Source organism: Prunus avium, chromosome 7 (genome assembly GCF_965620075.1).
Source record: "Prunus avium chromosome 7, drPruAviu1.hap1.1, whole genome shotgun sequence".
In the NCBI taxonomy this organism is placed as follows: Eukaryota; Viridiplantae; Streptophyta; class Magnoliopsida; order Rosales; family Rosaceae; genus Prunus; species Prunus avium.
In genome coordinates, this window is record NC_142290.1 from 35113578 (window position 1) to 35132552 (window position 18975).

Genomic DNA, 18975 nt, shown 5'->3' on the forward strand with positions numbered 1-18975 from the left:
CTACTCCTTTCCCAGCTCTTCCCTTTTCCTTTCCTCTCTTCTTCTCCCCATCTTTCTCCCCTCTCCTCCCTCCCTTATACCCGTCCCCTCTGCTTCTCACCCGCCCTTCCTCCTTGTCCCTCCTTTCCTTTTGCTCCTTCCCTTCCTCGCAGTTTTGGGCTGGGATTGTGTGACTGGCTCTTTTGGTTTTTCGGTTTTCGTTTTTGCAGATCCGGAGTTGTCAATTTTTGAGTTGCTTTGGGACCACTTTGCTGCCTCTGTTGGTTACTTTGCAGATCGCCGACTTTGGTTGCTGCTTTATTTCGTGTTTTTGTTTGCAGTTTCGGTGTTGATTTTAGTGCTATTTGCAGTTTCGGGTCTTTCCCCTCCCCCCTCACCCCCCCTGTTGTGTTTTGCTGGTCTACCGAGTTCTTCTCTTAGCATCTGGTGTCCCCATTTTGCTGGTCCCTTCGCTCTCTCCTTGGATGAGAGCGGGTGACGTCGTTCGAGCATACCCTGCTTGTATCGTAGGCTTCATGCCTCTTATCTATTTAGATCCCTCATATATCCACCGTTCCATCCTCCTCAGAGCTGTCCTGTGGCCGTCGTCTCTTCGGTTGCTGGTTTCCCCTTGGTGCGTCGGTGTCTACGATTCCGGTGAAGATGCGATTTCTTGGGTTGTTGCTGGTCAAAACCCAGATCCCCCCACTTCCCTTTCTAACCGACTTCATCACTTGGAGACTACGGTCAACCCAAACCGCGAGCTTTCGCGTACCCCTCGGAAGGTGTGTCGAGCCGCGACAACGTTCCGACTCTGGTGCCTGCACCACCTCCTTCCTGTTACTTGGTTACTACTCTTGTGCCTTTGGACTGCTCTGAGAGTTACTGGATTTTGGGTTAGATCTGTGTTGTGGGTCTGTATTATCTGTAATTTTTATTGTTTCAATTTGGTGTTACTACCACATGTTAGGTGTGGATTTTGTTTTACTGCTGGCTTTATGCCTGTTTAATTTTCTTTCGGACGGGATCATGATCTTCATGCTATGCCTATACCGGGGTTTTAGTTAGATATGGTCCTGTTTGGGTGCTGTTGCGTTAGTCCTTTGCGGGTGCTCCTACTTGGCCCTTTTGTTGTGTTCCTTGCCCTTTTGTGGGTTTTCAATGAATTTGCATTTCGACCAAAAAAAAAAAATTTGGAACACTTTATGTGTGTATGGGAGATGAGGATGTGAATGAGATTAAATGACGGCAAGCTATAAAGTGATGTTGTAGAAAAATATTTTAGTTGTATTATTGAACAAAAATAGTATATGAGAGAAGTAGACAATTTGAACTCCTGTTATGTATGCATGACATGTGTTATGCAACTGATATGTCGGACAATTCAATTAAAATCTTAAAAAAGAAAAAGAAATATATAAGTGAGACCGACGTGCGTGTTACATTATAATTAAATAATAATAATAATAATATATAGTTTCTCATGTGATACAGCTGCTCAAATAGTCCGTAGTCAACACAGCCATGGTCCTACCATCCCCACTTGGCCAAGGGGGCCAAAACTTTTATCTAAATCACGGATGGGTATTCTGGTAATTTTGTAAGGTATAAAAACATTCAGGCCCTCCACTTTCCCACTGTTTTATTTTAGGACTGTTAACGGCGTCAGGTGCGTGATTGGTCCTTTTATCATATGTGCCATCCCGCAGGTACGCAATAGGACCGACGCGGGCTCCACACGCTCCTTTTAATTTTTGGTTTTTTAATTTTTTTTTTTATAAATACATAAATTATATTTTAAAAATTTGTAGCTTAAGTAGTTAAAAGAAGGTAATTACTAGGACCTATTATGTCGTATACGTTCGAGTTGAACCCACGTTCCCCGACCAACTAAAAATTGGCACGTGGACAATGCTATTCCTCTAATATTATTTTAATTTGCCAAAAGAATACATGCAAACTAATTCAATAGAGCGTTAAAAATAAATACGATAAATTTCTTAGATAAATGTGGAAAAAAGTCATATGCGCATGAAGTGTAATGTTTAAATAATGCAAGCGCATTGGTAACGTCTTATCATTATTATTTTAGGAAGAAAGATTCCAACTTGACACTCTTTTTAATGGAAACAAAAAGGAATTTTATTAAACACAAAGGTAGTTGTTAATTCATAAATTTTATAAAGTATTTATGAGTCACATACATATATATGTTCCTGCCACTTTCCTCTTTCCTCTTGGCCTCTATTCGGTCTACCGTTTAAAACATATCGTATCAAAGTAATAAGGTATCGGTTTGTGGACCGGCATGAGAATTTGTTATGGAGTAAATAAAACAAGTATATGTAAAATTCTTTTCAAGAATGCTTTTTAAGGTTGTGCTTGTGCTTGTGCTTTTCAAAGAAGCATTTCAATGTGCTTTTGGTAAAAGTGTCTACACTTTGTGTCTTGCGAATATATTAAATTATTGCATGCATATAAAGTATAAACCCCGTTTGAGAAATATATGAGAGAAATTCAACAACTTACATAAGGATATGCTTATGTGGTTTATCGTGACAGCATGATTAGAAATTGAATTAGACAGATACGAATATTTAAGAAAAAAAACATTTGATGGACTACAAAATTTGTTCTCCGACTGAGTTGAAAGACAGAGATGATTCTATATACCTTTCTTAATTATTTCGATACTTCTTTCATACAACGTTTGCTAGACCAAGCAAAGCTTCGATTCTCCTTTATTTTTAATCTAATATAATCAGTCCTGATCTCTTGGATCACATGAGTTCAAGAAATTGTGGTCACTTACCGTTGGATATTAATCCAATGGTTCAAAAAAGTTTCTTAAAAGGAGTGCAAGAGTGAGTGAACCGTTGAATTTACATCCAATGATGAGTGACCACAAATCTCTTGGACCCCTGTGGTCCAAGAAATCGGGACTGATAATATAATATAATATAATATAATAAATTTGATTTTAGGATAATTCCATCGTCGGACAAACAAAACAACTGCAAAGATGAAGCAACAGTTGTCAAACCCGTGTGGGAAACGCGGAGAGCGATGGGTGGGGCGCACATGCACCACACACCGCGTGCTGGCCCACGTGGCCCAGTGTGACTGGACGGTGGTGGGAGAACATTTTCCTCGTGATGGCGACGTTTGAGCCCTGGGCTTCTCACCCCTTGGATATTTTATTTAACTACTTTTGGGCTGGGCAGCGACCGACACTTCTATCTCTTTTTGGGCACTCAAAACTCTATTTCCTCCACGTGATCTTTGTGTCTACTCTTGTGCTTCGCCCTTATCCTCCGGATTTGGAAAAATAATTCGGAATTTAGTTAAAAATTGGGAATTTAATATGAGAAATTGACAATTTCATTGTTTGTCAACTTAATTTATAAAATAACACGGGGAAAAAATTGTGGAAATTAGGACATCAAATGTTTGAGTTTAATTTCCACCAAAATAATAGGCTTCATTTTACAATTTTCATAGTGCTATTTACAAAATTCGACATATATAAATCCAAACATCAAAATTTTCAATTGCCAAAAATTAAAATGAAGGAAATTTAAATTGTCATTTTAGAATTCTATGTAATTTTCAATTCCTTCGTCCGAACAGAGGCTTATAATTTGCGAAAATTACCATACTACTAGCTGATATTTTTCAATGTATATGTCAATCAATGTCTACCTATCTATCTGATATGAATGAAGTGCCGCTGCTGCTGTGGGCCTTCTTTAACTTATTACGCCATCAATAATATTTTGTTTTTTTGGTTTTTCATTTTGTGTATATTAGAGAGAGTATTTACGTCCAAAACAACATTTTGGATTTAACATTTAGTAGTTTGGAGGTGAAATATTCATGAAATGATTTGAATGACTATCCATTCAATAAATGATTATGGTGTGTTTAATCTTCTTTTATTAATTACTATATATTTTCTACATTCGCAATATTTGTCAGCTCGCTATATAATCAACTTAAATATGTTAAGCCCATCATGCAATGCATTTCCTTCCAATTTTTTGTAATAAAGTAATGGATAATCGACTAAATAAACATCCTCAAAAGTTTCAATAAAAAATTCCAAGTTTTTATTACAATTATCGTGGTTTTTATTCAATTTAATATATCGATATTTCCATCAAAATTTCCGTATTTTTAAACTATCGATATTTTAGACCTTGGTGTTGAGGACGAGTATATTGTTAATTTGTGAGGGAATACAAATGGGCTAGAGCCTAGAGGTTCAATCTAGTGCCCAATTATAGACTAAGGAGGACTAGGTCAAGGGGAAAAAGGAGACCTAAAAATACGAACCATAACTTAGACTTGGACTGATGGTCGGTCATATCTTAATCAGGGGAGGTGCAGTCCTATAGCTCACATTTCACATGCAATTGGATGCAAAATTGTTTAAAATTAAGATGTGCTTTAAATTGAGTCTTAAAAATTAATTAGATCGTGTGTGGTCTTTGGACCTTCTCACTTGTCACTGTTGGACAGATCATAGCGATCGAGCCTTTAGAGAATGCGATTACTGTTTTTCATAAAAATCCGCCTATTTCAAACTCATGTTTCATAACCTTTGGCTCAACTCAATCATTGATAAGTTTGATTTTTGCATGAATGTGTAATTTATATTTATAAAATCGAATAATATAAAATACATTACTCATACGTATATATACGAGTGAGAATAATTGAAACTCCTCATAAAAGATGGAAAGAAATAATAGGACTATCAAAAGCCACCAAGTTTTCCATGCATTAACTTATGGGCATCTCCATGCATTAACTTATGTCGGCAAGAGTTGGGTGACATTTCTTATTAGTTAGGAGAGGGAAAATAAGGCTTGTGTGGATGATTGTAAGTCATATATGAAGCCTTATAATGGGTCTCACATTCATCAACGCCTTAAAACAAAACTCACCTACTTAGTATTAAAATTGAAAGTTGTAAGATACAGTCTTTCTCAAAAGTATGGATGGTTGAGAATCAACCACGAGTGTGGACGACTGTCCGTAACGAGCACATTGTCGAGAATTTATGGTTGTTTGAGCTTTTTTCTTAGAAATGAGTGATGTGTCAAATTAGTAACCAGTATTAAGTCTAAAACTTGCTTAAGTAAACCAAGTTTTTAGGTTTGTTGGTACCTGCTTTCCCTCTGTTAATTCTATGTACATAATATAATCCCAATAGCATGATTGAGGCAACTCAACCCATCATGTCCCTATCAATTAAAAATAAAAGAATTTCCCAGCAACTTCATGCACAAGTTTTACATTAATATATCCAACATTTTTGCATGACCACATTCAAACTTTACCGTTTCTTTTCCACCATTATTCTCATTATCTTGTGCTAAGAAACTTGGAATTGGTCAATGAAAGGGAGTGCATGTTCTTTGAATCAAGATGACCAATCAAACCAAGTGTTGCATATTTTATATATAAAATACAATAAAACACAAGCAAAGTAGATTAATTAGTAATATTATATATTGTCCAGTCATGTGCGTTTGATTAATACAAAGATTAAGCGAGGTTGCAGAAGCTCTTGTACATCAGATTTTCATGTTCTTCATTATCAGACAAAAAGGAAATTAACTTGTACAATATATGAAAGCACCAAATCTTCTTACTTCTTAACAAAGAATGGCTGGAACTAGGATGAAGGGAATCCTGAGTAGTTTATGGTTTATGGTTTGAAAGAAACTGTCTCCACACTGAGTGTGGTAGCAACGTTTTAACCGGATGCATCGATTGTCTGTTAATATTTTCGATAAAAGGTAAGTATTGTTTGATTTGTTGTTTCAGTTTAATTTACTTGAAAATGTAGTTCTATGACATCAAGTCAAGTGTGATATTTGTTTGTGTTTCCGAAGGCGCACCAAACAAATAAATGGCGGCATCACAACTCCCTTCCTCAAATGATTCACATATACCCGGTGGCATCACAAGATTGATTGTGTTTCCCATATGCATTACCGTCCCAACTGTGATAGTTTTGAAATTTACAAGAGATGGGTTGCATGAGCAACCAAAGAAAGGAGCTTTGAAAGTTGTCCGAACATAAGCAACCATGACTTGGAATTGGTCAATCGAAGTGAGTGCATGTTCTGGAACATAACTTATAATGGTTGAGTTGAGTGATCTCTTGATCTTTCTGAATGTGCAGTGATTGGAGGTCTTTATGCACAAAACACAAGCTTTTGTAATTGTGAGTAGAGTAGATTAGTGTACAACATCAAACTATGCCCTTTTTTTTTTCTTCATGAACTGAAATTTTTTGGTATATACAACTCCATGTAATAAAAAAGCTATAAGATGGGAGTGAGGAAAAAACACAAAAAACCGGGAGTGAGGAAAAAACACAAAAAAACGAACGTAAAAACAACATAAACTGCTCCATCGATCTTCATCCTCCCAAGATGCTTCATAAAGACATTGAAGTTATTGACCTCCAAAAATATGAGCCATTGATATGGAGAACCTCTTACCTTGTCAAAAATCATAATCTATGTCTGTCATGTTCTGGGATGCCGAGTGCTTCACCAACTTCCCTTGCTCATCATACCGGTCAAGATTCTCACAAGGGGCAGGGAAGATGGTCCCTATTACGCGACCTTGAACGAAGGCACATTGAAAAATGTGCTTCTTTTTGTATGTTAGACCTACTGACATATCCCGAAAAGTCACATTTCTCACTGGAATCTCTTCACTCCCATGGATACGAACAGGCACACGAACTCCCTGTCCATGGACGCTTGTGAAGCTTATGTCCTTGAGCACTGGAAGAGCCTTTGGATCATAGCCCTCATCGGGGTGCTCGTTGTAGTCTGTCTTGATAACAATTCCAACTCGGACATTGTCGAATGTCAGATTCCGATAGGTTATGTGACGCACATATCCGCCTCTTCCAGGGGCGGTCTTGATGCGAACAGCACGCCTTGAGCTCCACACAAGCAGGTTCTCTACCGTGACATTTGAAACCCCACCAGACATCTCACTGCCTATTGATACGCCAGCACTGTTGCATTTCAGCCAAGGTTAACTTTGAGTTACTACCAGATAGACACAACAAAGACATATACAGACAAGGGAGTAAATGAATAGTAACTCTATTCTCTGACAGTATTAGGACATTAGTGAACTAATAGATGTCCAAAATATCTGACTACATGTTCACAATCAACTAAAGATGAAGTTTCTCCTTACTAGTGCAGTTGCTGCTATATGGCACCCAGCACTGGGCCGAGGGCCGTACAGGTAGAATGCCTAACAGTGTTCTACTCAAGACTGACGAACTGACCATTCCTCGCTTCCCACTCAGAAGCTTTGATAGACTAGCAATTCTCCTCACCCTCTTCACCTCTTCTTTTTTGTTGTTTCTTTTATTATTTGTTATTATTCAGTATTTCTTGGGTTAGCATTTCAGTCCAAATTGAAGACCATATTCATAAATGCAAAAAGTAATTGGAGCTAGAGGGCTTAGAATGCCTGGACAGAGGTATCAAGGAATTTTACAGGGAGTGCTATCTGCATTACCTGTTGCCCTCTGCACTCCAGTGTGTGTGGGTAAATACATACCCTGCACTGGAGCTGAATGGCTCCCCTCTATTTTAATGATTAAAGATACATAACATGATGCCAGGACCAGGATACAATGAGAAAGTAGTATTTTTTACTCACAAGATGGCAATATACATGCAATTAAAGCCTGCTAGAAGCATAATATTCACCTGACCATAGAGCGGACAACAAGATTTCTAATGAGTATATTCTTCGATGGCCGTCCGTAAGAAATTCCATACTGATCCCAGCCACTTTTTATTGCAATCCCATCATCCCCCACGCTTATGTAACAGTCCTCAATCACCATATCCTCACATGAATCTGTTTATGCCAAAAAATCAAAGTTATTCAGTATTGATTAGATGATAAACCAATAAGAATAAAGCATACCACTAAAATCACAAGAGCAAACCAACAAAATGTAGCTCAAATTATACAAGAAGAGTGCCCAGACAATTTCATCACATGAGAGACTTTAAGCCAGATGGGGTCTGTATTTTTTTTTTCTTTTTTGTTGGGGGGAGGGAATACAAGAAAATTCATCTCTCTCTCTCTCTCTCTCTCTAATACACACAGACACGAAAAAGGATTAATAATTAACAAGTTGGTAGGACGTCGATGAAATAATATTATATATATATTAAGTTTTTAATTCTTTCTGCTCCAAGTGGCTTGGTTTCCATACTCAAACAACCCATGCAACATCTAGACAAAGAAAACCAAATAGCATGGCAAGCCTTTATAATCATCATCTCTCAAAAACACAATTGACTTCTCCCTGTTTATCGATCAAACCCGTTTAGTTGGTTAACAAAACTATGAAACCTATGAATTGGAGCATTTCTGAACGTCTGCACAGTTGACTTTTCATTTTATGTCTTTTGTGTCACGCAATATATTTTTTAGTGTCAAGTGGTGCATTTAAATATTTATAAGCTCATCTGCAATGGATAAATAAAGAGAATGGCAACCCATACAAAATACACCAGTGCCAGAATAGCATTATTCAGCGCATCAAACATAACGTCGGGCGAAAACCCACCACTGAGTAGGATACACTTACCAGGATCTATTCCATCAGTATTTGGAGCTTCAACTACGGGAGCCAAAATCGTAACATTCCTAACAGTAACATTTTTGCAGTCATATGGATGAAGTGTCCAAAAAGGAGAATCACGCAAAGTTATATTACTGATCAAAATGTTGCTTGACCACATAATCTGAACAAGTGGACCCCTAGTGTGGTTCAGAAGCTTCTGCCGGTACTTCTTCCACCACGATTGACCCTGTCCGTTTATGGTACCGTTATGCCCTGTCGGTCAGTGAATACATAAATATAATTAGAACAAGTCAGAAATTGAACACTTGGAAAGAAGAGAAGTGTACAACTTAGACGTGCATAATAATGTCCATAAGAGTGCACTGGATACACCTACCTTCTGATTGACATACAAAGTATGCAAGTTATAAGACCAGCCACAACATGTTACTCTTGTAGCAAGATGCTCTGATTAAGTATCCATGGCAAAAATGACCGCCAGCAATAAAGATGTCTAGGCTTGAAAACTATGCGATATAATGGAAAATTAGGATCATCAACTTCCCTAGAACACATGACGGTCAAGTGGAAGACGAGAAATGAAATGAAGGCAACTTCCTGCCTCTGGTATTTCAATCACAATAGACTAATATGCTTTATCAATCCATTTTTAATATAAAAATCATTTGCCAATTCTTTCATTGTCTTTGCCATATAAATTGTCAGGATCAACTTGGTTCAACTGAAGACCTATGGGGAAAATCTAAATGGGACCAAATTAAATAGTGTTAATGAAACGGGAAACTATTAATCAACCTTTTATTTACAAGGTTCAACAGAAAATCATCATTGACTGCTAAGATGGCTAACTCATGTAATCTTTCTTGATTTTCACAAATTTCAACAAATGCTATATTCATGTTTACAGGCTATAACAGCCATATGAGCATCCACAGTGGGGGGGTGTATTTTCGGGGGTGTAAAGCCACTTTTACATCCCCTTTACACCTCCGAGGGGTGTAAATACGCTTTTTGCTCCAATGAGAGGGTGTATTTTCGGGGGTGTAAAGCCACTTTTCTCCATTTTCCCTCACCTTTTTGCAGCTGGGTCCCACCTGCAAGAGATGTAAAAAAAGATGTACAATTGCATCTAAATATACATCTCCAAGGTGGTGATGTAATTATACATTCATATACACCCCCCCATTGCGGGTGATTCCGATCACAATGGGTGTATATTTAACATACACCCCCTTATACACCCCCCCACTGTGGATGCTCTGAAACCTTTTTGGTGTTTAATATCAAATTGGATCCTACTTACATAGATTAGCTTTTAAACAATTACTTACCTTCCAACTAAACACTATTGCTATGAACTAAACATACAACCTCAACAGGAGAAAGGATGAAATATCTTACCTGTTATAACAATATCTTTAAGGTTTTGACCATGAATCAAACTCCCATACCGAGGCCCAGGATGTTCTCTCCCATACCCATATGAAGGCAATGGAGGCATCAAAGGCCAATACTTCTCATCCTGTCATGCGCAAAAGAGTATGCATCATCAGAAATAACTGTAGTGATGTGTAGGAATTGTGTGTGTGTGTGTGTGTGTGTATGAGAGAGAGAGAGAGAGAGAGAGAGAGAGAGAGAGAATCATGGAAGGATCTAAAGAATATTAGCAAAGCCACGTAGACTGCAACTTATTTTTTGGGTGAAAATGAGACTTTTTTTATGTGCTAATTTGAAAAAATCCACAACATGATGCCAGTATGTGTATTTGGGGTGACGGTGTAACAGCCCCAAAGCTTGATTCCTAGTAGCCTTATGTATTTAAACGGTCAGGTGATGCACCACATAAGTCTGGTTCAAGTCAAATTCTCATCTAAGGATATAAACATACCTCGTCTATTCTAGAGATCATGGCACTGGGATAAGCAGGCATATCATCTATAACTGTGTGCATGAATTGTTTTCTAGTTTCTCGATCTCCAGTGATAAGTTAACATTCCAACAAAGCCCAGAACCTCTAGGTTCTGGAAAACCCATATGCAGGGATCATTTTCAGGAAAAAAAAGATTCAAATTGTAGGGTCTTTTCACAAAAACTATTGAAAAGAATACGATAAGGAAGCAGATATTCAAGAACACATCTCGCATGCGTGAATGCTATCTCCAACTCAATGCCAATCAAATGAACAAAGGAAAGTTACCAATTGGGTTCACATTATTACAAAGCTCATAACATAATTTACCGGCAATTAGTCTGGGATATAGCTGTCACTATCATGTGACCGTTGCTTATTTGACAAATCCTAAGCTTACTACATGATCCTTTTTCTTTTTTTTTTGGGTCATAGGCTTACTACCTGATCTAATCACCATTACTACTTAATTATATAATCTATATTACCAAATTTAGAGGAGGACTTACATACAAATCCAAATAAGAAAAACAAATAAAGGATAACAAAATCTCCCTAACTATTATCAAATGCCAAGTTCTAAAGATTATCATATAGAAAAGGCCAAAACTTCCAGGCAATGAACTTTGTAAGTCCTTGTAGCTGATATTTCCCATTTCACAGATGACAAAATAGATATCGTAGTGAAGTGGAAAATGACACGAAACAGATGCAAATACACGGCAAGTTTTCAATTTTCAAAAAGAAACCAGAAACTAATACAGAAACAATTAAGAAAGACAAAAGCTAACCTGAATCCCAAGAATCTCAGCATCTTCAGCAAGAAAGAGAGTCATGTGACTGGTGAGATTAAAGGGCGCTGTAAGCCAGCGCCCAGGAGGCACATTGAGCTGACCACCGCCTTTTTTGCCCAGCTTGGAAATAGCCAACACAGCCTTCTCGAAGGCCTCAGTGTTCAAAGTAACCCCATCACCCACTGCCCCAAAATCAGTCAAATTGAAAGCCACAGGTCTCAGCTTTGGCATGGCTGCTCTCACCGGAACTCGCTTAAATATTGAAAACCCATCTACAATATTCCTCTGCCACACAAAAACCGATGCGAATGCCGCGATCCAAAGCAGAGTGAAGAGGGTTTTGTGCGAGGACAAGAAGGTCGGAAACCAGCGCTTCAAGTCCAGCCTTTGGTGGTGGAACCGCCCTAGTGGTAAGGTCTCCACCATGGTCAATTAGACTGTCCAACAATGTAAAGCAATGATCTTTTTCGCAGATGAACTATTGGGTTGGGCCGATTTGATGCAGAAAATCGAATGGAGCTGTAGATGGGTGGTTGGGGAAGTCGGGGTGTTTGATTTTTGATAGCATGGAAATTGTGGTGAGACGTTAATGTTGTTGGTGATCAGAGTCAGGTGGGTTTGTTTGGATTGTGAAATGGTGAAGCTTGAGTGCAATTTAAGGGAGGGTTGTTAAGGTCAGAGAGAGGAGGAAAAGTTGGTTAAGATTTGAAAGCTTTGGGTTTTTGGGTCTCTAGCAACTAGAAAAACAAAGTTTGGAGCTTTGGATATGAGAGCTTGAGTCCTGGGGCAGTGACGCGAGTGACAGTTTAACAGGCAGTCTCATGGAAATTTCAGGGTGCCTGTATCAGGTCGCGCCACGTGTGCAGGGAAATAAACTCTGATTAATTATTACTAGCCCTTGCACACGCTCAGGCATGTGCCAATTGATTTTCTTTTTTCTTTTTTATTTTATTTTTAGAATTAAGAAAAGATAATATGAGTAGTTATGTTCTATAAAAGTAGGACCTATTATCTGATTTTGTTTTTATTTTTATTTTTTTAATATGAAAAAAATATGAATTTACCATATTATCCTCATCTAACTAATAATTTTAGTTCTTAATGTTTGAATTAACAAAGGGCATTTTTTGGCATTTTGAATGTTTCACCATTCTCTGCCTTTTGCTTTATATATATAGATTTTGTTTTTGTTTTCGTTCGCTACCAAATACACATTCAGATTAAGGTAGTCTTTAGAATGTGTTATTAGATAGGTGTTCATAAAACAAAACAAAAATCTAAAAACAATCCACATTGATTACATTACTCTTTAGTTTGATAGTTAAGTTTAGTGTTATTTATGGAAATATTTTTGCTCATCGCTTTAACTCAAGGTTTATTCTCACTATAATTTTCAACATTTGACACGTATTTATGGGCATAATCATAATTAACTCTTTGCTTTGTATTTATGGAACCATGATTATGCTCATGAACATGTGTCAAGTGCTGAAAAAGATGGTGATTGTACACATTGAGTTAAAGTAGTGAGCAAAAATACTCTATGTTATTTATACCAAAATTAAACAACAACAAAAATATTAAGTTCAAATCTCCTATTTCTATTAATTAAAAAAAAGTTATTTTGTTATATAGTTGATAGTTAAGTTAATAGATTGTCAATCAATATCCCATGTTTATTTCTCCCACTAATTTGTAGTCTCATAACTCATAATTGTAGCATACGCAATAGGATGCAAATGGAATGTCTCTTTTGCTGCAGTATGAAGTAACATTGCAGGAAATACACATCAGATAATATCAACAAAGTTAGTCGACTAGTGATGACATTGACAGGTTTCAATATTAATTAATAAATGTGTATGCTTGGTCGCTATATATGCTATGAGAAAGCAATGGATTGGATGAGCCACACCACCTACCCCAAGCATACTTACCACACTCAGCTGGTTGAGCAGATGATTATTTGGTTAACAAAATTGGTGCATAAATCAAATTGGATTTTAAAAAGATAAAGAATGTTTAACAATTGTTAGACTTGGATTGAATTATGGCAACACTGAAAATTTAAAAACAGTATAGATATTAGGTTTGATTGATCTAACAAAATAAATCAGAACTCACGAAAGTAATAATCCCACCCACCAGCTTCTCTCAACCCAACCCACCCCAAGACAAAAATCATCTCACTTTTTTTAAATAACTCTCCCACTAATATTTCAAAATGAAATAATGAAAACAATACTTTGATGAAGGATTATTGCCGCACTTTTTTTTTTTCGAGAAAGATAGTATCGTTAGCAAGAGAGTCTGACCTAGTGCTATTGGCACTGCTCTCTCTATGTTGCGACCCATGTTGGGATTCCAAACTAAGTTTGACAGCCAAACCATTAGCAAATGTCACATTGCAATACCCACTTATAAAAGTGGGTGTTTGGCAAAGGTTCTGTATTTGCCTACTTGGATACTCCAATGGTGGACATCTTGCTAATGGTCTGGTTCTCAAAGATAGTTTGTAATTCTAGCATGGGTCGCAGCGTAGATAGCAGCAGAGCCAACAGCACAGGACAGACTCCACTGCAAAACGATACTCTCGGTACTTTATCGTTTTCTTTTCCTTCCATGACAATGTAATAGGTCTGGTTTATTGTATCATATCATTAGCCAATACGTGAAGCAATTACACCGCCGTGGACTTACCATGAAACAAACCCCAATTCGCCTCAGACCTTACCATTCATAAATGTGAAAATGTATCTGAAAACGCAACTTTCCTACACCACCACCAAAGTACACTTGGCTAGCTTAACATATATATATATATACCAACCTTACTAGGAATTCGATGAGTTTTTAGCTACAACAATCATATAGTCTGCATGTGCTAAGCACATATTTGTGCAAGCATCATAATAATCGCATATTTGTGCAAGTATCATAATAATCGCATTGCACATTGTTAGGAAAAGAGGTTGGAGTAGGTCACAATTTCCAAATGAATAAAAAACTGGATGGAAATGGAAACTTTGTAAACGATATATATCAACAACCCCTTTTTATTTGGATTGTGTAACAACTACAAAGCTTGATTTCGAGTATTCTTATGGTATTTACACCACCCATCTAAAAATTAAGATACGGAAACAGATATTCCAGAGCAGTACCGAACCTCGGCCAAAGAGCCAGCTTTTCAAGGTTTCCACACATCGTTCTTGCATGGTGGTGGATGGACGATTGGCCGCTACAGAGAATTTGATAACTTGATATTTAACAAATCTTATTTTAAGAGAGACAGTTGGTGTAAATACCATAAGACTGCAATTGGCTGCAACAGAGAATTTGATGACCTAATACTTTGATTAATTACTTGTTTGGTTGTTTCATAATTTTTGTTTTGCTTCAAAGACTTTCATTACAAATTCACTTGGGTATTAGTTAATATCGAGTCTAATTTGTGTTTGTTTTAATCTTTGTGTGTCCTGCGTTTTGTTTGATTAGATTTAATTTTGGACTTCAAATTCCAAATTAATTTAGAATCTTCGTGGGAATGATATTGGACTTGCAAAACACTATCATTCTTGTGCACTTGCAAGGTCATACGAGCAGTATTCAGATTGTCCTCCATGTTTTAGTCTCTAGTAAAACAAATGGTTGTAGGCCAAGAACCTCAACGAACCTTTGTTTGGTCAGTCTTAAATCCTAAAGAGAAAATACTTTCATCATGTCATGGGAAAACTTCAGACCAATCCTAGGCATCACAATAAATAAACTGACTCCCTTTAATTAGTATTATTGAACTACAAATCCTAAACAAAATGTTAGGCACTCCCATTTTATTTATAGCGAAAGGCCAAATGAAATGCCAGCTATAATAGATTAAACTTTTTAAAATAGATCTAAGGAAAGCCATACCTTAACTATGATCTGATCATCATGCTTAACTATACAATCTATTTTACCAAATAAATAGGAGCACTTATGTACAAATCCAGATGAGAAAGCAAATAAAGGATAACAAAAGCTCACCTAATTATTATCAAATGTCAAGTTCTAAAGATTATCATATAGATTCCTCAACAAAAAAAAAATTATCATATAGAAAAAGCCAAAACTTTCAGGCAATGAACTTTGGAAGTCCTTGTACGTACGTAGCTGATATTTCCCATTTCGCAGATATCGTAGTGAAGTGGAAAATGACATTAAACAGATGCAAATTGTCAATGAAGAAGAAAGAAATTAAGACAGATACAACTAAGAAAGACAAAAGCTTAACTAATTCCCAAGTATCAGCATCTTCTTTCACCAAGAAAGATTGTTTGTGAAATGGGGAAGTTTGAATGCGTTTGAAGGAAAGGTTGTTGATGAGAGTTTTGCTGAGATTTCAAAGCTTTGGGTTTTTGGGTCTCTCGGCAACCACACCACATAACAAAGTTTGGAACTTTTGGATTTGAGAGATTAAGTTCTGGGGAAGTGACGCGAATGACAGTTTAAAAGGAAGTTTAATGGAAATTTCATGGTGATACCAATCAAACGATATCATCCTCTCGATCTTATTATGGGAGCCAAAACTTATCATATAAATTGTTAAATGTCGTACAAGTAATTGCCCACGTTTTTTAAGAGATATTTAGTTATATACTCATTCTTAGCTAAACTTGAGTCAAATAAAAAGGAAAGAAAAAAAAAACCCCTAACTTTATATTTTCTTGCCACGTTTGGACTCCTTATCCTAATTCATCACAAGGTTTTGTTTGTTGTTCGAATGTCCGGAATTTGCTTAACTTAGGAGGATGTTTGGCTATTGTGTCATATGAGTATTTGTCTGTTAAGATATGGGTACTAAAAAATTATGAAAAGAAAGAGTGGGCGCTAAATTACAAAATTGACAATAAAATGTTTCGAGCTTGGATCAATGGAGACTTGTGGTGAATGGGAGCATGGCATATTTTGCAGAAAAGAATATCCTCATATATTTTACTTTTTGGACGTGAGATATAAATCCATGAAATACATAAAAGCTGAAACATTATTGCTATGCATCTTCAGTTATGATAATCTTTGTTATCATCTTTGGGGTACTAGGCGGAGTCAACCGAAGCTGACCATCCTCAGTTATAGTAAAAAAGCCCGATTTCCTTAGAGACTTATGGCAATTTGTTTGAAAGACAAGTGTGCAGTGAAGCAGCAAAACGAGGACATGGGATTTTGAATGATTTAGGAAATGTCATTTTTATTTGTAGGGAGACTACATACATGGCATTATTATTATTATTATTATTATTATTTATAAATAAGCAAACACGAACTTAATTTGTTAAATATCGTACAAGTAATATGTCCACGTTATTAATTGTTGCACAAATAAACGACAGCAACCAAAACTTGAGTTGAATTAAAATCTTATTTAATTATTGATTAATTGTTTGTTTCCTAGCTAAACACGACTTCCATTCCAACTATATCTTCTTCCTCTTGCTGAACGAGATTCTCATTCTCTTTTCCAAGCCGAGATGGAGCCATCTCTGGAACCCAGAAGCGAAGCTATCCCTTCTTCACTTTCTTCCCCTCAAGAAAAAGATAAAAACCCTAGCCTTTTTTCCATTCCCGTAAGCAAAACGAGCACAGTATATGAAGACACCAAATCATCAACAAATATTCTTATTTCTAAACGAAGAGTCGCTGGGACTGAGATGAATGGAATCCTTGGCAGTTGCTGGTTTGGAAGAAATTTTTAACCGGATGCATTGATCATCTATTAATTTTGATACCGCATCTTTTAATATTTTCGATCAAAGGTAACTATTGTTGATTTGTTGTTTCAATTTAATTTACTTGAACATTTAACTTTATGACATCAATTGTGATACTTGTTTGTGTCTTTGTTTTTGGTACATGCTACGATTTTGTATCAATAATAACATGAATCTTTAGATACAACGAGAATAATATTCATAATATATATAATGAGAGTTTTAGTTGAAGGATTTCTCAAATAAGCTTATTTGAGCCACACTCTTGTGGGGCCCACCATGCATTGTTTGTTTTGATATTCCATCAAAGATCTTCTCAGCAAAAAATCATTTGAATTTGAAATTATTTGACCACTCAATTAGATGGTTTTTATTATAGTCTCTTCTTGAAGCACTTTGTTCGTCTATTTTGTTGGTCATAATAGTATCCTTCATATAAACTTGTTTGAGGGATCCCTTAATTGAAGCTGTATATATACTTATATGTACAAGTAAAGAGTATTTAAAGTTGTTACTAGAATTATTTGTTTGATGAATAAGTAGGGTTGGCCAAGCTGAGGGCTAAGAGAAACGAGCATTCACCCTTAATGGACTTACCCAGGGATATCATCCTCGATGTTCTTACAAGACTGCCGGTAAAATCATTTTCTGAGATTCGTTGCATATCTAAGACCTCTTTAAACATAATTGATAATCCATTTTTTGCGACATTGCACACTTCACGTTTGCTTAATTCTGCTGTCAATTCTACTACTGCTGGTGAAGTACAACTTATGCTTCTTTCTCATTCCTGGTCCTCTCGGGATAAAAAGTTCTTAACAGCCTTGCAATCATTGAAATACAATGACAAGAATGGATTGACAAAAAGCAGACGTTGCAAAGCAAATATTTTATATCGAGTTGGTGATTATGAAGTAGATTTTGTTTTTTGCAACTTGATTTGCCTTAAACGGACGGGGGCATTTAGAGCTCCATGCTTATTGATCAATCCTCTTAGAGGAGGAGAATTTCTTGAGCTCCCAATGAATGACCTCATTCCACCATATGCTAGAAAGTGGTACGGTATAGGATTTGACAGTATAACTAGCACTCACAAGATTGTTTGTGTTTCTAAAAGTGTACTAGACAAATACCAGAAGGCTTATGTTTATACATTGGGCACAAGGTCATCATCATGGCGAGAAATACACTCAGTTCCCCAACGTGAGCTTAGTAGAAAGAATGTATTTGCATATGGAGACATGCATTGGTTGATTTATAAAGATGTGGATGGGAGAAACCCTAATCGTTTTATCTCTTTTGATTCCAAAAAAGATGAATTTGTTTGGACCCCTAATCCTAATTCATCACAAGGTTTTATTCGTGGTTTGCATGTCATGCACTTGCTTAACTTCAAAGGATGTTTGACCATTGTGTCATCTGGGAATTTGTTTGTTGAGATATGGGTGCTAAAAAATTATGAAAAAAAAGAGTGGGCATTAGATTACAAAATTGACAACGAAATGTTGCCTCGAGGTTCTCCGCTTAAATCAATTGACTCTTGTGGTGAATTGAGCACGGGATATTTTTCACTGAAAAATATCCTCTTATGTTTTACTTTTGGGACATAAGATATAAATCCATAAAATATATCAGACGTGATACATTATTCCCAGACATGTTCAGTTATGATAATCTATATTATCATCTTTGGGGTAGGAGGCGGTGGCAACCCAGGCTAAGCATCTTCAGTTGTACTAGAGGCTTGATTTCCTTAAAGACTTATGGCAATTTAGTTGAAAGACGAGTGTGCAGGTGGACAATTTTTGAAGCAGCAAAAACGAGGACATGGCATTTTGATTGATCGAAAGAGAAGCGTGCGTGCGAGTAAGTTGGAGTTGCAACTTTTTT

General features: G+C 36.7%; 2 protein-coding genes across 2 annotated transcripts; one reads left to right on the top strand and one right to left on the bottom strand.

Moving 5' to 3' along the window:
• Window positions 1–6237: 6237 nt before the first annotated feature.
• On the bottom strand, window positions 6238–12118 carry LOC110749193 (Pectin lyase-like superfamily protein). The gene is made up of 5 exons (XM_021949240.2): window positions 11333–12118; window positions 10034–10154; window positions 8636–8884; window positions 7740–7893; window positions 6238–7027 (listed from the first exon to the last, which is right to left on the bottom strand). Exons 1-5 carry the CDS (start codon window positions 11759–11761, stop codon window positions 6502–6504), a joined length of 1479 nt encoding a protein of 492 aa, XP_021804932.1. The 5' UTR covers window positions 11762–12118; the 3' UTR covers window positions 6238–6501.
• A 5554-nt stretch (window positions 12119–17672) lies between these two features.
• Window positions 17673–18695, top strand: LOC148293380 (F-box protein At3g07870-like). The gene has a single exon (XM_088244698.1). The coding sequence runs from the start codon at window positions 17673–17675 to the stop codon at window positions 18693–18695; it is 1023 nt and encodes a 340-aa protein (XP_088100824.1).
• Window positions 18696–18975: the final 280 nt, after the last annotated feature.